Raw genomic sequence first — 24,903 nt, forward strand, 5'->3', positions numbered from 1 at the left:
CAAAAAACGTGAGTATAAATATTAATTCTAAAATATGTAAAGTGTTTACAGATCATAAACTTCATTGAACGGTCAAAATATTATGCAGTTGTTTGGATTTTCTCCTCTTTTTTTGTGTGTGTGTGGGGGGGGGAGTAACATTTGTTATTTGCACAATTTTTTTTCATTGTGAATACTTTTTTATGTGTTGGGAGGAACTTATTTTCATTCAATAAACGAAAAAAGAAACCAAAAGAATTTGATTGGTTATAGTCCATTGTTGAATTGTCATTTTTAAAAACATTTCTTAATCTTGAAAAACACAGTCACAGCTTTGAGCGAAGCATTTTTGTTTTCTGGATAAATTGAAGTGATTCAATGTAACATTTCCAGTTCTGTAAACATTTTAAAATCTCTGTAAATTCTTTTGTTGGGAGGGAATAAATTTCAACATGAGTTAGATGTTAAGATAATGTACAGCCCTGTATATCTGGAGCAGTTCAATGCAAAACTATCAGTTTTGAAGCCATTTTAAAACCTTTTGAAACACCTTTACTTCAGTTCCAGTTCCAAATTGTCTGTTCTTTGGAAACATCCTTGCTACAATTCAGTGCATTCAAAATGTTGGTGCTGACCAAATAAATTATCAGTTCTCAAATCTTCTAAAAACTCTGCAAATATAAGTTTCGTTTCAAGGTTATATGACTGCTTCAAAAAATGAGTCATATCTCAATTATGAGAGCTCAATAACAAATCTGTTAACTTTTTTTTTTTTTTAAATTTATTTCACTCAATTATCCTTTTTTTATCATGACAAATTGTTGGATTCTGTTTAGTTCTATGTAGATTTTTTATAAGCGTTTGAGAAAGAAAAAAAATCAGTCTTGTATTTGTAGGTAGCAGTTTTGACTTTTCAAGGATTTTCAAACAGAGAATTGAACCCACCGGGTCCGGGTCAGCGGAACAAACTAAATTTAGCACAAGTTTTTATTTTTTTGTTTTTAAAAAGTTTGTAATTTAAAAATTTATTTGGATAAAAACGATAATTTATACTATTTTTCAACTTTCTATTTTAATATACTTTATATTGATCACATACAATATACTTAAAACCGGATATTTTATAGAGAGAAACACTTATTTTCAAGCACCAATTTGTTTTAAAGCTTTTAACAATATCTGCCTTTAACAAGATTTGAGTTATGTCCCTTTAATAGGATTATCTTTTCTTGTGATATAAACTGTTCTTCACAAAATGTTATTAAAGTTGTTTTTTTTTAAAAAAGAAAATTTTGTATTTTTACTTCGTTTTTATTTTAATGCTAAGTTGGAAACAATAATGAAAATATTTTGGTACTTGTCAGTTTAACCAAGACATAAAAAAAAATGAAAATATTGAAAAAAGTTTAAATTGTACGTATGGAATTAAGTTCTTTGAAAAAAAAATTTCACTTAATTTCATCAAGTAGCTTTTTTTCTTTTTTTTTTTTTTTTTAAATTAAAAAATTTCTTTTTTTTTTTTTTACAACGTAAAAACAATTTGTTATGATACCATGCAAAAGATTCGATTTTTAGGAAGAAAAGCTAGAATTAAAGATGGGGAGGGAGTGTCGGCATGTTAAAAAATTCCAATATGTCTATCTCCAATGTGCTGTCATAAAAACGTGTTTTTCCGCTGTAAAAAAAAAACAAAACAAAAAAACTACGCGATCAAATTAAATGAATTTATTTTCCGGAGATCTTCAGTCCATAACAGATACGTACAATATAACCTTTTTTCGATATTTTCATTTTTTAATGCCTTGATTAAACTGTACAAGTGCCGATATTTTTCTTCCTTCAGAATTTCCCCGATACAACTACACTATAATAGCGAAATTCAGAAAACGAAAAAAATCGAATTAAAAAAACAAAAAACAATGGTATCAACTGACTATTTGAGTCAATTTCAACTAAAAGCAATGATATCTTCTTAATTGGAATGTCATAAATACTGAAATATTACCGCATTATTAAAAAAACACAAGTTTTTGATCGAATTTATTGTAAAAAAAATCTAACATATTTCTTTGGAGACACGTGACATAATAACAAGGGAAGTAACTCAGTTATTCTAAAAACAAGGCAAGAAACTCTTATCTATGATTGTTAATACAATTTATTAAAGAAATAGTTAAATAGTTAAATAGTTACATACTATTTACCCCCCCCCCCCCTTGTAACTCTCCAGTATTTCTTAGGCAAACATTTTATTTTCATTAATTTTCGTCAATAAAAAGTGTTTTCTTTTAATATTTTTTTCCTATCTTATCGGGTTTTCATAATTTTTGGATTACTGTAATACAACAATTAAGTAAATCGGTTTGCCTTGAAATATTAAAAATTTTGAATTTAGTTCTTATACTGTAGTTGCATTGTTTTCCCTAAAAACCAAAATAAATGACAAATCTGTATAATGTACATACTCGTGATGAAATGCAAATATCATATTCCAAAAATCATAAATTGATCAAATAGTTTGATCTTTTATAAATAAGATAATTTTGAAGCGATTAATGGGAATTCGTAGGCATTACAACATCAATCTAATAAGTAGGAATTATTTTTTAGTTATCTCCTTTTGTTTATTGAAATTTTTTTTCAAAGTGACAGGTGAGACAATCATATTTTGGATACTCATAAAATTTGATTTTTTATTTAAAATAAAAATACTCGGTCTATTCATGTGATTTTTGGGATATGATATTTTCATTTCGTCACAGGTGCATTCATCATATAGGTTTTTCTTTATTTTTGTCTTTTAATACAAGACGAATTCTAGACAATAACCTAAAATGATTATCTCAAATGACACAATAATAATAATATTAATAAAATCGATTTCTATTCAGAATTTCTTCTGTTTCTTTTCCAGTTTTCTTTTATAGCTGATGCATGCAAAAATGACCCTCACAAAATAGGCCCACTCTCCGTTCGATCGATGACATTGTGGAAGATACTACAAGAGACATAAGCTGTTCAGTGTTATGCATTCATTTATTCACAATTTAATAAATTCAGTTGATGGAAATATTAAAGGTGTTTTTATTTTTAATTTTAGGAACTTGCTTTTCAATTACATCAGATCCATGACATTATGAATAAGGTACTTGGTAGATCTCAGTTGTGAATGATACTCTTTTAGAGGTTGAAGGTTCAATCCACAGTGCGGGCAATACTCAAAATACAAGTATTAATAAGTCAGGACATGGCTGACGGAACAAGAGCATGCTACCTCCGTGGATTAAATAAAAGGTTCTGTCTGTGTGCAGATTTCCAAGTTTGACAAGATACACCTGAAAAAGGTCAGAGGTTACATCGATTAAAACGTAAAAATTACACTCAAGATGAGAATAATAGACCAAAGTATCCAAATAAAACAAATAATCCTCATCTCAAAAATTCAGAAGCGTAAAAAAAAAAAAAAATCATATTTTACAAAAAATATAACCGTGCAAAATAATAGATGCGTCACTATTTACTTGCCTCCTTACAAGGACAGAGGTTGATTTTTTTATGTGGATCCTATCCAGCTCCCCAAAAGGAGCACTACAGATGGAACAAAAATAAAAAAAAATACTTCAGTCAAAAAGATTTCTTTTCCTCTGACCAAGGAGTGACAGATACAACACTCTGATCATATCCCGAATAATAGATAAGTTCTTATTTACTTGCTTCCCCAGAAGAGGAACTTTGGATTGGGATAAAGATAAAAATTGCCTCACTCTAGAAGGATTTCTCTTACAGTGACCTAGGACAGAAAAAATGAAGTGTGGTATCGGAACGGATACTACACTTTTCCCCTAGCCAAAAATGCCAGAAGTTAATCATATTTTTTTTTGAATTATCTCCCTTTGATTTAATTAATTTATTTTTTTCAAGTTGAACAGAACCAATGCAACATGTCCTCTCCATTTTATGCTTGATTCTATAGTTCTTTAGGTGCTTCTTAAGATGGAGTCGACAGATCAATTTTTTTTTAAATATATCGTTTTAGCAAAAAACAACAGTACTTACTTGTCATGTCGAAAATAGTGATATATCCAAAAATTATGAAAATTTATTTTGTAAAAAATTATTTATAGTTAAAAGTAATTTTTGCAGAAAAATGGCATTTTTCCTAGATGTGAATACCTTGAAGATTGCGTATACAGGGGACATGCTTATCTCCCTTCTCACCACTTTAATGGCCTATCATACTGTTTCATACCATAACGATAGACTTTTTTTTTTTTTACTAAAAAACACAATAGCAGTTTTTCTACTTGATGGATTTTTATAATTTTTGGATATATTACTATTTTCGACATGACAAGTAAGTACTGTTGTTTTGACTTAAAACCACATATTTAAAAAATCGATCTGTCGACTCTATCTTAACAAACACCGTTCTTTGTTGCGGATAAATTCCAGTCAATTGTTTTGTCATGTTTTCTTGGATCTTTCGATGTGTTTCATTCTTAAAATAAGAAGAAAAAAAAAAGAATAATTTGAAAAAAAATTTTTTTTCATCATTCTTCTTAATTTCCTTCATATTTTCTTGTCTTCGTCTTGTGTCGGGTGACGCCGTTTTAATTCATAAATACAGAGTTGATGGAAGGAAGTGGTCCGGCATTGGATTCTGTTGCGTAAGTTGGAACTAAGTCATGTTCGTTGTTCATCATGCTGCTGACAGCGAGACTGAGAAATTCATCATTGGCGAGAGCATCGGTTGTTGGCGCCACTGTTAAAAGAAAGAGAGAGGAAGATTGAAATCAGTATAAAAAATGGCGTCGATAACAAGTGAAAAAAAGCAGATGGATGATCAAGAAGTATAAAAGTGGGGGGGAGTTAAATAAGGAACATGCGGAAGAAAAAAAGGAGTTAATGGTGAGGGGAGGGAGTGCAAATGAGAATTTAGAAAAAAAAGGGAGGGAGGTGGAGGAGTAGGAGAATGAAATTAAAAAAAAATTCGTATTAAGACACAAACAAAGTAGATTGCCACTGAGACATTAGGGGTAAATGTGAATTAGGGATCATGCTGACAGACGCAACAAAATGTTTGTTTACATTGCATTTAAATTTTTGCATGTTAGTATAGTTGGGGAAGCAGGAAATAGGGAATGAATTCCGAAGTCTAGCAGTCTGAAGGAAGAAGTTTTCAGAGTAGCAGGCTCTCCGAAACTGTGAAGACCTCTACAGTGAAGGCGTCGGATCTTACTGCTTTGTTGAATTAGTCTAGAGTTTTTACATCGAGGTGGCGCCAATGCTATAAGTTCATTGGAGCACATTCTGTTGAATTACTTGTAAACCAAGCACAGGGATGCAACTTTGTGGTGATCGGACAGTGGTTAGAATTTGATTGACAGTGTGGGACCTGCTGGATTGGAGACTAAGGTGGTGATGATGATGGTGGTGAATGATGATGATGATGATAAGGAGGAGGAGGAGGAAGAAGAAAGAGGAAGACATTTAAATGAGGCAAAACAAGGAGGAAGAAATCCAAATTTAGAAAAGGAAAGCTTTAATATCTAAATAAAAACAACTGTTGCCATTTTTTTTTTATTAAAACAATTACAGAGTGTATGATATTAGGGTATTCTTTCTTTTTTTTTTACATAGGCATCACCACTTATCAAGGCCTAAAGGCCAGTCGAGGATAAGGGTTAAAGAGTATAATTATTCTGAATTCAATCTGTCATCGCTGGCGAGTGTGTGGTAAACACAGATCAAAACGGACGGCACAGGATTATTTTTTATTTTTTTTGTATTCGGAGATTTATACGATCAGCACCAGACTGTCAATACATAAATCACCTTGCATCGCAAAAATAGCCATTCGTCGAACTAGATGCTGAAAACAGAGAAACAGTTATACTGGTTTCTGATACAAAGACAATATTGAAACTGTTGAAAATCTTTTATTCTCTTGCATAAAAGCATTTTCTATCAATTTGGATTCACAAACAAAAACATCCAGTTTTACTCAGCTTGTGTGAACTTTTCTTCAGAAATTCATCACAAATTTAAATAAAATGCTACATTTGCCACAAAAAAAGCTTAGAATTACAAAATACAAATTCATGAAGAATCTAAATATTAATTTACTTGTCCATACGCCCAGTGTCACAAAAAACATCATCATCGCAAATATTAATTAATGAAAATTGAATTACCTCCCTTTATAGTCGCTCTTTATCAGTTAAAAATATATAAAAATCATTTCCTCTCCAAAATTAAAAAAAAAATATGGCTGTATATGGTTTCAAATTGGCTTTTTTATTTTATAATTTAAAAAATAGGTCATGTTGAGAGGAGCTTCTTTTTAAAATTAAAAAAAATGTGCAAGTGAATTGACATCTGTTCCTTTATCATTTATATAAAAAAATATTCAGAAAAGCAATGTGTTGAGTTTTCATTGTAAAACATCTACGTCCAAGTGGCACTGTGTCTTGTTTGGGATGAATAAGAGTGAAAAATATACCAATAAAATTTGATCACCATCTCTGCTAAGGTCTCGCCATTGTATTATGATGCTGAAGAAAACGTTTGCTTTGTTCATTGCTTGCATCACATAAACGTCCAGGAAAGCTTTAAAATGGCCGAAGAAAAAAGTGCTCTAATGTTTATATTACAACGAACAACGTTTCAAAATAAGGAAATCTCTACAGACTGAAAAGAGGATCACTTAACTATGAAAGAATTATAATGGTCGGTCAATATGAAGGTTTGATGACCAATGCTTTCAAGAAGATCAGTGGTCTTAACAATGACAACAAGTGCAGGTTCTGCCACACAAAAGCAGACAGTGTTAATCACCTGGCATCCAACTGTAAAGTCCTACTAGAGGACACCTATTATACGATGCGACACAATGGAGTGTGTAATTATCTGTACTGGACTATTTGTGAAAAGATGAATAATCGAATGTAGCAGCAAGTCTTGGGAACATGTTTACCAGAAAGACCAGTTGGAAATAAGTCATACACCATCAACTATAACTATGCAATTCCTATAGCTATGTACCTAGAAAACGGAGCTATTAAACCTGACATAGTGATATGGGAGAAAAAGGAGAAAGAAGAAACCTTAGTAGAAGTCAGTGTTCATCAATTATGCTGTGTTAAACAGAGCCGAAAGGGAAAAGATAATGAAATACCAAGATTTTATATATGACATGAAAAGAAATTGGAATCTTAGGAAGATTTCCATCATTTCAGTAATTATGAGAACAACTGAAAAACATGCAAAAGAATTTAAAAAATTACCTGGTAAATATAACTGATGAACGAAGTGCAAAAGAGATTCAAACAATTGCATTTAAAGGGACGGTTAGAATCTTAAAACGGTCTCTCGGTTGGAATATGTGACATAGCAGGTGAATGTGTGGCATCCAGTAGAATGCCTCATCCCCAAATTGAACAAAATGATAAGAAAAAAAAAGATAAAAAATTCCGTGTCTGACAATTTTTGTTTTTTACTCTTTTCCAAACAAGGCATATTGGCATTTGTCTGCTATTTGGAATTGTGTCTAACAGGAGAGTGTGGAATATTTACTTCACAAGATCGCCAGCATGTAATTAGAAGTGGCAGCCATTTTTTTGAAAAAATCTTTTTTGTCTGCCATTGGGGACACTACATGCTGCATAAAATCAGGTTTGTAGCAATTTTTAAGGCATTTAATCACAAATACAAAAGCAAGCATCCTATATCGAATAGAATAAAAAAAAACGAAACTAAACGTGAGTGGTTAAAAAATCTTGTTTCATTTTACTTCAATTGAAGTTCTCAAAAATCAAGGAGCTTTTTTTTTCTAATATTTTCTTCTAACATTTCTTTTTAATATTTTTTTTCAATATTTTTTTCTAATATTTTTTATTATATTTTTTCTAATATTTTTCTAATATTTTTTCTAATATTTTTTTCTAATAATTTTTTTCTAATATTTTATTTTGTAATATTATTTTTCTAATATTTTTTCTAATATTTTTTCTAATATTTTTCTAATACTTTTTCAAATATTTTATTTTGTAATATTATTTTTCTAATATTTTTTCTAATATTTTTTTCTAATATTTTTCTAATATTTTTTCTAATATTTTTTTTCTAATACTTTTTTAATATTTTATTTTCTAATATTATTTAAAAAAATTTTCTAATAATATTTTTTAAATATTTTTTTTCAAATATTTTTACTAATATCAGAAAATTTTTTTTTTCTAATACTTTTTTTCTAATACTATTTTTTTCTAATACTTTTTTTCTAATAATTTTTTTCTAATATTTTTTCTAATATTTTTTCTAAGAAAAAAAGTTTAGAAAAAAATTATCAGAAAAAAGTATTAGAAAAAAGTATTAGAAAAAATATTTAAAAAAAATATAAGAAAAAATATTACAAAAATAATATTAGGAAAAAATATTAGAAAAACGTATTTGAAGAAAATATTAGAAAAAATATTGGAAATATTAGAAAAAAATATTAGAGAAAAGAAAAAATATTAGAAAAAATATTAGTAAAAAATTCTGAAAAATAATATTAGAAAAAATAATATTAGAAAATAAAATATTAGAAAAAATAGAACAAATATTAGAAAAAAATATTAGAAAAAAAAATATCAGAAAAAATATTAGAAAAAACTTTCTAATATTTTTTAAAAATATTTTTTTCCAATTATTTTTTCTAATACTTTTTTTTAATACTTTTTGTCCAATTATTTTTTTTAAATATTTTTTTCCTAATATTTTTTTCCTAATATTGTTTCTAATATTATTTTTCTAATATTTTTTAAAGACTTTTTTCTAATACTTTTTTCTAATAATTTATTTTCTAATATTATTTTTCTAATATTATTTTTCTAATATTATTTTTCTTAATATTTTTTCTTATATTTTTTTCAAATATTTTTACTAATATTTTTTTCTAATAATTTTTTCTAATACTTTTTTCTAATATTTTATTTTCTAATATTATTTTCTAAATATTTTTTCTAATATTTTTTCTAATATGTTTTCTAATATTTTTTCTAATAATTTTTTAAAATATTTTTTTCTAATAATTTTTTCTAATAATTTTTTCTAATATATTTTTTTGAATATTTTTGTTTTCTAACATTTGATCTTGATATGAAATGCAAAGATATTCAAGTATTCCATTACATTTATCTTTCAAATATTGAGTTTGTAAAGAAGTTAGAAATATTAATTTTACTCTCAATTATGAACCAGTTAACTACATTATAGTCTTTCTTTTGGTCTCTTAGTCTTACTGCATTCCAGGACAAGAATTCATCTGGTTGAGTATCTAGTTTAGTATTATTAAACTATTAAAACATCAAAGAAGATGAAATAAAATAAAATGTTTGTTATAGAAAATGAGTTTGAACATATTTTTGCAAAAATAATTGTTAACTAGCAGAACCCGTGGAAATTCCATGGTAGTCGAAAATTTTTAAAACACATAAAATTAATAAAAAGTAAAGCAAACACATGAACAAAAACTTGTGGCTTTAATCACAATTTTCATCCTTTGATTCTGGCGATACCATTCTTTGCGACAAAGGGGTGATACAACCTACCTCCACATTCAGTTCGTATTGTTCTTTCTCTTTCTTGCTCGAACCGCAAACCATGCAGACACGTGAGGCAAAAACACAAGAAATGTTTTTTACCTTTTCGGCAATGAACTGCTTAACATTTATATTTTTATGTCCATTCTGTAAATAAATGTACTTCGATTGTAAATATAATTACAGTGAATTTTGTGTACTTATTTCTTCTCTATTCCCGTGCAGTGGGCATCATTCGCCCACTTTAAGTGGTGATTCCTTTGTAAAAAAAAAATGTTTAGTTACAATCTGGCTAATACTTTTACCTCCGTGTCAAACGCATATCTTATTTTTCTTTTATTAATATTATTGGATTTTTTCCCCTTTTCCTTGTACATATTTGTGAATTATTCCATCGATTTCGGCCTTTTGGATTATTTTGGAACATCTTCCAATTACGCAATTTCTTTGGATTTTACTTGTGCGAATGGAAATTTAATTAACTTTCTTGGATTTACATTTTTGGATTTTACCATCATTGGATTATTTGTCTTTCACCAGACTATCCATTCACCTTTTTCTTCACCATATTCCCTCTGCTTCACTTTTTTTTATCAAGTAAGATCTTTGACTTACTTGCAGTTTCATCAAATACTTTTGTATGCAAAATCCAATCCCGCATTTTGCTAATTCCTAACCTCTGATGAGAAGAAAAGTATTTCTTTGAAACTCCGCGGATTAAGGACTATCCACTTATTAAGTGTTTTTTTTCAGATTAAATATGTTTTTAACTCTTTTTCAAAGTGTTTTTAACATGTTTTATTAACTATTGGCTTTTTCGCCCACTATAAGTGGTGATTCCTTTGTAAAAAAAAATATTTAGAATTTATTTGTAGGTAAAAGTATTAGCCAAGTTGTTCAGAGAGATGTTAGACATTGGAGGACAGTGTCTAGTAGGCATTCAAGTTTCTCTTACCTGTGTGTCTGTTATTGTGACATGTGATGGGTGATGAGGTGGCGTACAGGTGTGAAGTATCATCTTTGTTTCGGTGAGTCTGGGAATGTGGATGAAGATGATGCTGTGGTTGATCCAGAATGTTCAAAGGATCATTCACGTCAACTGAATGGTATTGAGAACTGACCGTCGCCCGATGCTGAATGACAGGAACGTGTTCAGCCAGAGGTTTGTTTTGCACGACTGCTGTCTGCTGGCCATAGCCAGACGAGTTGGTGTAGTAATCTACAAACAAAACAAAAAAAAAAAAAAAATCGTAAAAAAAAAATTGAATCAAAAAAAAAAAAATTGAATCAAAACAAAAAAAAAAAAAAAAAAAAAATTGAATCAAAACAAAAAAATCGATTTATGTTTTTCAAGTTTTCATTTTCAGTTTTGTTTTCAGATTTATATCATTTTTTTTTCTTGCAGTTCATCTTCTTCAAATATTTTTATATAATTAATCTTCCAAGAGTTTTTAAAATTAATGTTCGATCTGCTGAGATAGGTTGCTCTCATTTCATGTTGTAGATCATCAAATCATAAATATTTTGAAAAGAAATTCTTAACAAAAATCTGTAGTGAAGCCAAAACTACTACTACTACTACCATTACAATATACTTTCGCCATTTCTCTTTCTCTCTATCCTTCCCTTTTCCTTCCTTGTTCTTTTCTCTCTATCCTTCCCTTTTCCTTCCTTGTTCTTTTCTCTCTATGCGATCAGCAGTTTTAGCCAATCAGGACGGAGGACAGTTTTGGAGGGAAAGAAGAAGAAGATATAAAATACTCGAGCTGGAAGACGGAGAGACGAGTTGTTCCTGAGTCATTACACAAAATGAAAAATCTCGAACTTTCTATGACCCGATACAACTTACAGGCTTGCTGCAACCTTGGATGCTGAAACGTATATAAAAACCGTTTCGTTTTTGAAATGCCTTGTTTCTTTGTTATCATTATTCTTTTCGAGAAGTGGTATACCGAGAACATTGGTGACTGATAATGCCCTAGAATTTGTGGATGCTGATTTGCATGAATGGCTAAGAAAAATATGATGCAGACCTTACAAAACCACCCTCAAAGTAATGGGATAGCAGAAAGGATGGCCCAGACGGTAAAGAAGGGCATAAAATCGATGCTTTCCTACCAAGACTATTACTAAGTTATCGAACAATTCCGAATAAAGGCAGGCTAGAAAGTCCATCTGCCTTAATGGTCACACAATTAAGATCCCCTTTTTACTATGTCAAATGCCACAAATCAAAGGATGTGGTACAAAAGAAATAGGAATATGGAAGCCGAGAGAGCAGAATTTATTATGCAGAAAGGACATAATACTGCAATATTAAATAAAGAAAATGGGAATAGTGTTCTAGCTCATGCTGACCAAATAAGATCCCAAGGAGAACGCTTATAGGGAAAAACGTTATAGATCCAGATCCCCAAGGAAAAGGAGAGAGATAACGGAAGATGTCCAGGAGGGCACGAGAAGAAGTACAAGATGTACTCGCGGCATAAAGGATATGTAGTGATATGCAAATTAAGTATAATTTACATATGAGCAGATTGCTTATATTTATAAACTGACGCCAAATAGAACAAGTGGTTGTTGAACGCTTGCTTAGCGTTATACATGACATATCAATTTTAATGGTGAATGCTCTGATGAACTACATGCACTTGTATCCTCTTGACATAATTACCCCGACAAACCTGACAAGCAGCCAAATCCCACCCTTAAACAGTAGAAATCCCCAAATGTAAGAAAGCCTTCTACTCTAATAGTTTCTTCCCTAGAACTGCTAGACTTTGGAATTTCCTTTTGGGTTCCTACTTCCCCAACTGTACTGACATGCAGAAGTTCAAGTGTAATATGAACAGACTTTCCGCCCAACTCCCTACATAATATCCCTGCAACTTATGTCCCTGATAGTAGCCTCCTACATCAAAGTGGCACTGTGCCTTGTTTGTGCTGAAAATGTAATAAAAAAAATTAAAAAACAAAATCTGAGATTTTCCAACAAAACAAATTTTCAGTTGTTGAAAGTAACAATGGATTTTTGGTATTTAAACTTCTGAAGTCATTTTTTTTGTTCCATTTTAAAGATTTACATTCAGAACAGGGGGAGACAATTCAAGAAGTTATTAAAGTTTTCAAATAATGATTATTCAAAATTATTTATACATTTTAATGATTGTTTTTTTAATTTAATACAAAAGTTTAAATTTCGTAAAAAAACAAATCACCAAACACTTTCCAATAATGTCTGTTGAAAACTATTTATAAATTTTAATGATTATTTTTATTTATTGCAAAAGTTTCATTTTGTACGTTTTTTTCCAAGTCATACATTTTCATATAATGACAACTTCCATTCATTTCAGAATTTTTCGTTGTAATAGCAAAAAATTCAAAAATAAAAATATTGAATTTCAAATAAAATCAATGGTATCTACTTAATTGTCATGTCACAATAAGGAACATATCGAAAAATTATGAAAAACGTGTAGGTAGAAAATTAATTTTTAACAAAAACAGTTTTCAAAGACAATTAGTGAAAATTAAGTTTTGCTGATTGGCCAAAAATTTTCAGTTTTCATAAAATATTTGCTTCCCCTTTGTTACAATTCGAACTCTCTGGTTTCCTTTTTTGTTTTTTTGTTTTTTTGCAAAACTCGATTTTCACTAATTCTTTTTGAAAACTATTTTCATTAATAATTAATTTCCTATCTTATTGTTTCTCATAATGTTTGGATATGTTCATTACTGTGACACGAGAATTAAACAGATGTCACGGTGACATATATTGGTGGGCTTCTAACAGTATTTTGTATAATTTTTTAAAGTTTTAAGTCATTTTCAAAACTTGAATCTTAGGAGCCAAAGTGCGGTCGTTTTTCTTGTTCTCATGTAATGCTTGACACTATATTTTTTAAATGGATTAGACATTTTAAAGTAAGCAAAACCACTAAGAACTTTTCCAGATGATAGGTGAATGAAAAACATTGAGCCTTTCATGACATTTATTTGTTATGCATTCGAAATTTTGACCACTTTTCTTTTTTTTTTACATAGGCATCAACACATTATCAAGGCCAAGAGGCCACTCAAGGATAAGGGTTAAAGAGTGTACAGTAGAAATTGGACAATATAGTAATCATTAGTAATGAAAATTTGGTAAATTTGATAACTTATATGGAACGGCTCATCAAGAACTTATTTACGTTAGACTTGAACACAACCATATTGTAGTCAGCCGGAAAGCAGGAAAACGGAAGACAATTCCACAGGCGTGCAGTTCTAAGAAAGAAGCTTTGTTCATGGAATCTACGTTTAGGTTTAGGCACAGATAAAGAGTGGGGTGAATTATTGATAATGTTTTCAGCTAGACGAGTGTTTCTTGTGAAAGTTTGGCGAGGAGGGACCATAGACTGAAGCTCAGTCGAACACTTTCCATGAAAATAACGATACATCAGAGACAAACTCGCAACATCTCTTCTGTGAGATAGAGGTTGCAGGGAAGAGAAAAGGACATCTCCTACGAGGCTACGAAGTCTATTTTGAACTCTATCAAGGCAGAACGTCCTTTCTGCCCAGATTTTTTTTTCGAATCTCTGTGGATTGTAAAACAAACCCTCAAATATTTCATTTTTATAAAATGAATATAACCTTTTTTGGGATATGTGTGTGGGGGAGGTAACTCATACTATCTATGTTGTGTAAGCCAAGGGAAATAACTATGACATTAATCTGCCCTCACCGCCTCTCTGTTTCTTCTTTTACATCTCATGAAATAATAGTTTTTTTTTTCTAAAGTTGAAACATGTCTTTTATTAAAAATAAAATTATTATTATTATAAATTATTAATATTCTTAGATTATTCTTATAAAATTATTATGAAATAATTGAAGTAAATTTTAGAAGCATTTTACTGGCAATGAAAATTTAGCTCGAAATAAATGATCTTCTAAATTAGCCAATTAAGCAAATGAAAAATGGGCAAAATAAATATACAACACATAATTGTTACCAAAGGCAAGCTAAGTTACTATTCTACCTATCTGGATAAGTCTTATCTTATTTGAACTTATCTTAAAGTGCTTTTTTTTACTAAACGATAAGAGTAGTGTATAGCTTGTCAAGTTAGAACGAAAAACAAATTAATAGTATGGTCTCATCAGAGCCATAATCGACCTTTATAATAGCTCTACAAAATACATAGTAACTCGTCCGATAAAAGTCACCAATCGTGTGGAAATATAATGTTCGACCAATCTTTAGTTTAACGCGGATTCCATGAACAAAGCTTCTTTCTTAGAACTGCACGCCTGTGGAACTCTGTTCCGTCTGGCTGTTTCCCACCAGACTACAACTTGGATGTCTTCAAGTCCAATGTTAACAAATTCCTAATGAACCGCCCCCTTAAGTAAACACTTCATCAAATCTCCACACTAACGTAATGTACTTGCAATAACCCTTATCCCTGTGTGGCTTCCGGGCCTTGATAAGTGGTGATCACTGTGTAAAAAAAAAAAAAAAAAAAAAAAAAAAATTTGTTTCGATTTTTGAGCGATTATCGAGGCTTGACTATGGCTTTTATGAAATCACCATTTTTTTTTCGTTCTAACTCGATACTACCTTTTTTTTTTTTAAAAGTCAAAGACACTTTAAAATAAGCCCCCCCCCACTTATACAGATACGTGAAAGAGTAATTTATTTTGCCTTTGGTAACATTTATTGGTTGTATATTTGTTTTATTTTTTACACCTTTGTTTTTGTTTTGTATTTTGGAAATTCACCTCAAAATATATTTTATTTACCTAAAGTTACACTTGCTGATAAAATGATACACGTAATCTCTACCGTCAATTTTCTTTTCAAATGACATATTTCTGATGGAACGCTGATAAATAAAGAGACATTTTTTCCTAGGTTCTAGGGAAAATAAATAGCTCAAAAATTCCCATAAAAATAAAAGGGGTTGATTTTTTTTAAATAAAACTCCAGTATTATAATAACGAAAAAAAGAAAAAAAAAGAAAAAAGAAAGGAATTTCAAGTAAAAAAAAAAAATGGAATTTCAAGTAAAAAAAAAAAAAAGAAGAAAAAAATGGTATCTACATAATTGTCATGTCGCAAATAGTAACATATCAAAAAATTGCGGAAAACGATAAGGTAGAAAAATTATTATTAATGGAAAAAAGTTTTCAATAAAGTTTTGATGAGGAATAAAATTTATCTGACATTTTGAATTATGTTCATTACGTGACGTAAGCAACAGAACTTAATTATCTCCCCTGTCAATTTATATCTGTATTTTTTTTTTAAGTAAACATAACATAGTGATTTCTTTTTATTTTACAAAATTCTTTTTTCATTAATAATTATTTTTCTACCTTATCGTTTTTCTGTAATTTTTGGATATGTTACTATTTTGAGACCTGATAATTACGTAGGTAACATTTGTTTCACGTAGAATTATGTTTTCGTTATTATATTATAAGCCCCCTATTTTTTTTTAATCGGCCATTTATGTCGTCTTGTAGGATTGTCAAATATTGCTTAATGACGACACAACGCTAGTAAATACAGAAGTATGACATGAAACGGAACGTACAAAGAGACTTTTATTCACGAGCACACAAATACAAACGTAAATTACCTCCCCTCCAAATGGAAGAAAAAAAAAAAAAAGAATAAAACAGATAAGGGCAAATAACTCTGTCACACTCAGAATTATCTCCCCTTGACCAATAGGTGACTTAATGCTGGCGCAACTATAATAAACAACGTCTGCTTATCCTAACATGACTTCTTTACAGATTATAAGTTAATAAAAAAAGAATCCTAATGCTAAAACTTTGATGATTTTCATTGATTTTTTGAGAAGAAGACGATTAGGGGAGGGGGAATTAATTAAAATACAAAAATTTGGGCGATTATGCATATTGACTTACTCAATGCTTGTTGTCTGTGTCAGGGCACGTAGGAAATAGACTGTGTTAGTCAATTTGGTGAGTGACAAAAAGTGGAGTACTGTAGAGGAACTGACACCATTGTACTGGTTGCCAAAAATGATAATGGTGCAATTCAGATTTGTGGAAACTACAAGCAAAGAGTAAACGGTGCATACTGCATCACCATATGACAACTACTCCATACCACGGACAGAGGATATATTTGCTACTTTGAGAAGGGTTCAGAAATTTAGCAAACTCAACTTGAGTCGTGCCTATCAGCAATTTGAATAGGATGAAGAAACCCAGGAAATGCTAAGAGTAAACACCCACCAGGGATTATACCATCCCACCAGGCTACAATTTGGGGTGCACTGTGCCATGGGATTTTTCAAAGGGAAATGGACAAAAGGTTGAAGAACATCCCCTTTTGCAAGATGTTTTTGTGTAGATGACATTTTAGTTTCAGGTCATGATGGTAATAGTCATTTAAAGAATCTACGGATTGTATTGGCTGTGCTGGATCAGACAGGATTAAAATTGAAGAGAAGTAAATGCAAGTTAAATGGGTATGTATGCGGATGACATCACACTCTATAACAGGCATGACAGGAAAACAAATAAACACATATCTAGGGAAATGGCGGAAACACTAGAGGATGACCTCCAATCTGTAGTGGAATGGGGACAAAAATGGATGGTCATGTTCAATGCCACCAAGACTAAACTTGTTTCCATCAATAATTACAAGAAACCCTCTCTACTACCTATAGCAATGGCAAACGACTCTTTCTCTGAGAGTACATCATTCAAACTCCTTAGCCTAACGTTCACAGGAAAGATAAGTTAGAACAATTACATTGAAGGCATTGCCAGGGCTGCTGCAAAGAAGGTAGGCTCTCTCTACCGTGCTAGAAAACTACTAACACACGAAATTATCCTGTACCTCTATACGGCTACCATTCGCCCATGTATGGAGTATTGCTGTCATATTTGTGCTGGTGTCTCTCGCTCCTAGATAAGGTTCAAAGGAGAGTCGCCAATCTGATAGGCCCTGAACTGGCATCTAAGCTTCAGCCTTTGTCCTATCGACGAAATGTTACATCCCTCTGCCGGTTCTACAAGTATTTTAATGGTGAATCCTCTGACGAACTGCAAGCACTTGTACCCCCAAGACATAAACACCCTCGACAAACCCGACAGGCAGCTAAATCCCACCCCCACACAGTAGAGATCCCTAGATGTAAAAGATCCTTCTACTCCAGTAGTTTCTTCCCCAGAACCGCTAGACTTTGGAATTCCATTCCAGGTCCCTGCTTCCCCAACTGTACTGACGTGCAGAAGTTCAAGTGTAATGTAAACCGATATCTTGCTGCTCAAATCCCTACATAGTACCCCAGTAGTTGTTGGCTCTGATAGTAGCTCCCTACACCAAAGTGGCAATGTGCCTTGTTTGGGGTGAAAATGTAATTAAAAAAAAAAGAAAGAAGTTTCTTCTCCCTGAAGTAACATATTTGGGTTTTAGAATCAGTAAGGAAGGCACAGAGCCTCTTCCAGACAAGGTAGTTGCAATGACAGAGGGCACCTTTTCCACAAAACATTACAGAATTAAAAGCCTATCTTGGGCCAGTCAACTATTATCGCAGTCATTTACTGAATTTGCCAACGATACTAAAACTGCTTCACAACCCAATGAGGAAAAGTGCTCAGTGGGTGTGGGATGATGGACAAATAAGGGCCTTTGAAGAAACATAGAAGATGCCGTGTTCTGCATCCCTTTTTTTTTTTAAAACTCATTTTGACCCATCCAAACTTATTTTAGTGCAAGTAGGCGCTTCTTCCTATGGGCTAGGAGATCTCATGGCTTATAAAATGGAAGATGAAAGAGAGAAACCAGAATGCTACATTTCACGAATCCTATTGGAGGCAGAACGGAACTATGCACACATTGAGAAGGAGGGAGCTGGCCCTGGTTTTTGCAGAAAAAAATGGGAATAATTTTACTTTCACAGACCACAAGCCGTTATTGGGGCTTTTTGCTGAACCCAAACCGATTCCTTCTCTTGCTGCAGCCTGGGTTCAATACTGGCCCTCTTTCTAGCTGCCTACAATTATAAGTTGGAGTATCATGCTGGGTCCCTAAATAGAAATGCAGATTGCCTGAGTCATCTTCCTATCAATGCACAGGAAGAAGATGCCATACCAAGCACTAACAGAATACACATGATGAAGTTGATTGACACTCCAGTAGCTGTGGCGGCGGTAAGAATGGAGACGAGAAGAGACACTACTTTGAGTCATTCATGAATGGAGCAAGTGCATCTCAGACATAGAAATGAATCCTTTTTCAACAAGCGAACAGAGTTGATATGTGAAGATGGTGCAGTATTATGGAGAAGTAGGGTTGTAATTCCGACCAAGCTTAGAGTGAAAGTATTGCAGCAATTGTATCAGACACACATAGGGATTGTACAGATGAAGGTCCTTGCTCACAGCTATGTGTCGTGGCCAAATCTAGATGCTGACATTGAGAAAACCAGAAAAGCTTGTGGAACTTGCATGCTTAATCAAAGTAACCCCAACAAGACTCCCATATGAATATGGGAATATCCAAGTTTGCCATGGGAAAGAATCCACAAAGACTATGCGGATCTATTTTGGGACACATGTTTTTGATGGTAATGGATTCTCATTCAAAATGGATTCTCATTCAAAATGGATTCTCATTCAAAATGGATTCTCATTCAAAATGGATAATGAAATCATCTTGTACGTTTGAGAAAATGAAATCTTTGCAAAACATGGACTGCTGATATTAGTCGTGATAATGGTCCATTCTTTACAAGTCAAGAATTCAAAGCATTCATGAACACCACATCTTCACAGCTCCTTATCATCCGTCCTCAAAAGGACAAGCAGAGCGAAGTGTTTGCACATTCAAGGAAGTGCTTAAAGGATGGAAACAGACCACATGGCAACACTCAAAACCAAGGTGAAGAGATTTTTATTCACTTATAGGATAACTCCCAACTCATCAACTGGGGTTTCTCCAGCCAAGCTGATGTTCAAACAGCAGTCAAGAACGGTGTTTCATTTGGTAAAGATATGTACAAAGCTCTGGAGATGAAAAATAAAATGGAAAGGGGGAGAAAAGTAATGGTACGACTTTGTGAATTTAAAGTAGCTGATGATGTACTCTTGCGGAATTATGGATCTACTCAACGATGGATTGAAGGTACCATTACCAGACAGTTGGGAGCAGTGAATTTTGAAGTGGAGACCAGTGGAGGGATAGTAAGGAGACATGTGGACCAGCTTGTGAAACTTCCATCAATTGCAGCAGAGAAAGTAACACCTGAGATACAGATAATGCCGCAGAGAATCTTGAAAATTCTGGCACACCTGAAGTTCCCGAGGAAAGTTTAGTACCTGAGAGCAGACATATGGATGAAATTGCAAGAACTCCTACAGTGGTGGGAAAACTGGCATAACTACCCACCTGCAGGGCGGGATTATATATTAAGAGACGACCCATAAAATTGAACGATTATGTTTGTGATTCCAAGTAAAATGGAAGGAATGAAATGTATTGGACAGAGTTACTTCCCTTACATCACTAATTCTAATGAAAATAATTATGGCCGTTTATAACGAGATTATTGTATTGTGTGTAAATAAAGAGAGCATGGGATATTTTGGTGCGATTTTCACAATCCTTGTTTTGTAACCATGTTAATTCAGTCTCGTGTGTTTTTATTCATACTAAGTGTTACAATAAGTACACATTATATATATATATATATATATATATATATATATATATATATATATATATGATTGCAACGTCTTGTTAGACGAGTGACACTCCCTCAGACACTTAAAGTTCATGAGCCCAAAAATGACTTCCATCGCCACAGGAGCATTTTAATAGACAAATGCCTGAGGGAGTATCTAGACACAGATGATGTTACAGAGTCTTAGCTAAGTCTCTCTCTCGGTTCAAAATGTTGAGCTCCAGCAACAAGCAAGAGCAAGATAGCCAGCAACAAGTTAAACTGCAGACCAGCTTAATGCGGGTACTGGTCTCCCGCTTTATGTTTTTTTAAATCAGAGATTTGCTTCTCCTAGAAAAGTTGCCTTCACCACGCCTTACGGCAGCCCTCTCCACCCCAACACACACATACATACACACAAACACACACGGTGCTAGTTGGCCGTTGACCCCAAAAAAGAGTTCACTCGCCCTATATACATATATATATACACACATACATACATACATATATATATATATACACATACATACATACATACATACATACATACATACATACACATATACATACACACACATATACATATATATATATACACATATACACATACATATATATATACACATACACATACACACATATATATATGCATACATATACATATATATACATGTATATACATACATATGTATATACATGTATATACATATATATATATATATATATATATATATATATATATATATATATATATATATATATATATATATATATATATATATAGAGAGAGAGAGAGAGAGAGAGAGAGAGACTAAATGACAAAAAGTTATATTTCAAAATTCATGATGTTGACCATCTTACAATTTATTCCTTTAAATCAGTTGATTTATACAATTCTTGACAGTATCTGTTTCGTAGCGCAAAATCAATCACTTAATTATCATATCAATCAGTGAATCTATTTTGCCCTTAACTCCTCAGAAGAAATAGCAACAATCAATCCGTCAAAAGGAAATAAAATGTGATTTGACATGATTAAAATCTGAAAATTGGAAGAGAAACTGCAAATACCTTTATATTTGTCCATTACGCCATATTGAATTTTTATCAAAGTCATTAAACCCAACTATTCGTACCAACAATCCTAATTAATTTATGAATATTCTATCAAAATGTTTTATTTAATAATTAGTAAATTTATTAATTCTAATTTATTAATACATACTTATGAAAATAACATCAATAATTATAAATTATTATACATGCTTGCAAATACGAAACTAAACTAAACTAAACTAAAAAAAAAATACGAATGATCATTTCGGTTATCATAACTAATCAAATGATTTGAATTGAAAACCATACATAATTCAATTCTGTTAGCTATTATAATCAAGCTTATTAATCATTACAATTATAATTTTTGATATCATACAATTCAAAAACTATACTTACGTTTTGTTAAGTTTAAAAATAATCTGAAAACTGCTTTATATCGTAATTGTAAATAATTAAATTTACTTAATTAAAGTGAGGCAGAGTAACCTCCCTTGAGACAAATCTAACGAAATATTAACTTTTTATGAAAAATTCAATTTTCACCCCAAACAAGGCACAGTGACACTTTGAAGTAGGGGGCTAGTATCGGGGACAAAATTTGCGGGGCATTATGAAGGGAGATGAGTAGCAAGATGTTTGTTCACGTTACACTTGAACTTCTGCATATCAGTACAGTTGGGAAAGCAGAATCCTGGAAGGGAGTTCCAAAGACTTGCAGTTCTGGGGGAAGAAACTATTAGAGTAAAAGGCTTTCTTACACCTAGAGATCTCTACTGTAAAGGGGTGGGACTTAGTTGCTTTTCGGGTTTGTCGGGGGTAGTCACGTCAAGAAGGTACAAGTGTTTGCAGTAAGTCAGAGCATTCACCATTGAAGTATTTGTAGAACAGGCAGAGGGATACAATATTTTGTCAATGGGGCAGAGGTTGAAGCCTAGATGACAGTTCAGGACTTATCAGGTTGGCGACTCTCTTTTGAATCCTGTCCAGGAGTGAGAGACAAGCAGCAGATGCACCAGTCCAAATGTGACAACAGTACTCCATACATGGGCGAATGGTTGCCTTATAGAGGTATAGGATACTGTCAGGCGTAAGTAGTTTTCTAGCACGGTAGAGGGAGCCAACCTTCCTTGCAGCAGCCTTGGCAATGCTCTCAATGTATCTATTCCAGTTCATATTCCCTGTAAACGTTAGGCCGAGGAGTTTAAAAGAAGTACTTTCAGGCAATGTGTTCTTGGCCATTGCTACTGGTGGCAGAGAAGGTTTCTTGTAGTTATTGAAGGAAACAAGCCTTAGTCTTGGCAGCATCGAATGTGACCATCCATTTTTGTCCCCATTCCATTACAGATTGGAGGTCATCTTCTAGTGTTTCTGCCATTTCCTTAGATATGTGTTCATTTGTTTTCCCCTCATGCCTGTTATAGAGAGTGGTGTCATCAGCAAATATACCCCTCTCTGAAACAATTTTATCAGGGAGGTCATTTATGAATATCAAGAATAATAAAGGTCCAAGGATAGACTCCTGAGGTACTCCCACATTTATGTCATATTGTTTAGATGTACGACCGTCGAGAACAACTTGGATTTTTCTATTACTTAAGAAGGATTTAATTACATTATGAATTCTTCCAGTGATACCATATGATCTAATTTTCCTTAGAAGACCATCGTGCCATACCCTGTCAAAAGCCTTAGATATATCAAGAGCTACCGCTCTACCCTCCCCTGTTTTATCCAATGAACGGTATATACGTTCAGAAACTACAGTTAAGATATCTGCTGTTGAACGGGCTTGCCTGAATCCATATTGTTTGTCAGTCAGGAGTTTAGCAACTGTTAGGTGCTGGACTAGGGCTTGATTAACTAAGGACTCAAATATTTTGGCGAAAAGCGGGCGATAATTTAGTGGGTCAGTTCTTTCACCAGAAGTTTTGAAGACTGGTATCACAGAAGCGGTTTTCCAGCAGTTGGGAAAGCAAGATTCGTTAAGGCATCTATTGTAAAGTTTGGGGAGAACTGGAGCAACCTCAGCTGAGCATTTTTTTAATAGCACAGCTGGGATGAGATCTGGTTCACATGCTTTTGAGGGGTCTAGGTTTTTTATATACCATGTACCTGAGAAGGGGTGATTTTCAAATCGTTAGTGTGGCGTCTGTCCGCCAAGGAAAGTCGGGGAGGGATTGGTGTGCCGGGTCCATGTTGGAGTTTGAGGCAAACTGACTGGCGAGCAGATTAGCCTTGTCGGTTGCCGTGCAAGCAACCTCAGGATTTTTTGATAGTGGGGGAATCGTAGACTACCCATTATTTACCAAACTGTTGTAGATTTTCCAAAAATCACGGGTTCCTAATTTTTGTGCTTTGATGCGTTTTCTGGTGGCTTCAATGTAATCTGTCTTAGCTTTCGCTATTTCTCTCTTACAATTATTTCTGGCTTCTATATACTTCTGTCTGTTTGAACTGGACTTGCAACATATGTAGACCATCAGCTGTCCTCACCCCCAGGATTACTTAATTTATATTTATTTATTTTTCCCAATGCATAGACATCGATATTCAGCTAATAAGTAATTTTAATATAGTTTTAATGTCTTTCACTTAATATTATTAAAAAAAATTAAATCGATTTATATTATAAATTAATTCACTAATTTTTCCAATATAAAATGTTAGTATTAAAAATTATTTCATTCGATAATAATAAGTTATTAAGTTATACTTTATAGCTGCTAATGTTGAATTGTAAATTAATTAGTTACTTCATCATTATTATTTATATTGAAAGTAATATTTTTAATTTTTACATTTCACAAACTTAACTCAATTCTACATACGACAATCTAGTATTAATAAACATTTTTGGAACTCGTTCCTTATTTAAGCATAATTTTTGTTATCATTGTATATATTCTAATTCTCGAATAAGTATGTTTCAATGTTTCTTCCTCTGATAACATGTTATTTTGATTATAATCAAATAAATTTATATTTAAGTCAAAGCTAATTCTAATTTTAATTCAAGTTAATAAGATTTATAAATATTGTTTCGACCTAAAAATTATTGATCAACTCAGATTTCCTTATACTTTAAACCCCCTCTCCTATGTACTTTAATTCATTTTTTTTATATTTTATTTATTTTTTATTTATTTATTTATTTTTTATATTCTGATGAGTTAAGGGCATAATAGATTTACTGATTGATATAATAATTAAGTGATTGATTTTGCGCTATGAAACAGATACTGTCAAGAATTGTATAAGTCAACTGAATTAAAGGACTAAGTTATAAGATGGTCAACATCATAAATTTTGGAATATAAATTTTTGTCATTTATTCTATATATTGCTCTTTAATTACATTGAGCTTCTTATATAAGCATTGATATATATTAATTATAAGAAAATATATTTCTACAGAAATATATTTATTATATGAATTTTACCATCACTGGGTTATTTATCTTCCACCAGACTATCCATTCATGTGTAATCATCTTTTTCTTCACCATATTCCCTCTGCTTCACTTTTTTGTTATCAAGTAAGATCTTTGACTTACTTGTTTCATCAAATACTTTTCT

The 24,903-nt window shown here is 32.0% G+C and overlaps 1 protein-coding gene across 1 annotated transcript in view; it reads right to left on the reverse strand.

Moving 5' to 3' along the window:
* Positions 1 to 4,390: 4,390 nt before the first annotated feature.
* The window catches only part of LOC145276667 (DNA-binding protein RFX6-like), a 182,393-nt gene continuing 161,880 nt past the window's right edge, over positions 4,391 to 24,903 (reverse strand). The window contains exons 18-19 of the mRNA XM_080127854.1: positions 10,519 to 10,782; positions 4,391 to 4,741 (exon numbers count right to left, since the gene is read on the reverse strand). Coding sequence (XP_079983980.1) covers positions 4,590 to 4,741; positions 10,519 to 10,782 — 416 coding nt within the window. The 3' untranslated portion in view covers positions 4,391 to 4,589. The remainder of the gene's footprint in view (positions 4,742 to 10,518; positions 10,783 to 24,903) is intronic.

Source organism: Euprymna scolopes, chromosome 5, assembly GCF_053919585.1.
Source record: "Euprymna scolopes isolate OS-2025 chromosome 5, ASM5391958v1, whole genome shotgun sequence".
In the NCBI taxonomy this organism is placed as follows: domain Eukaryota; kingdom Metazoa; phylum Mollusca; class Cephalopoda; order Sepiida; family Sepiolidae; genus Euprymna; species Euprymna scolopes.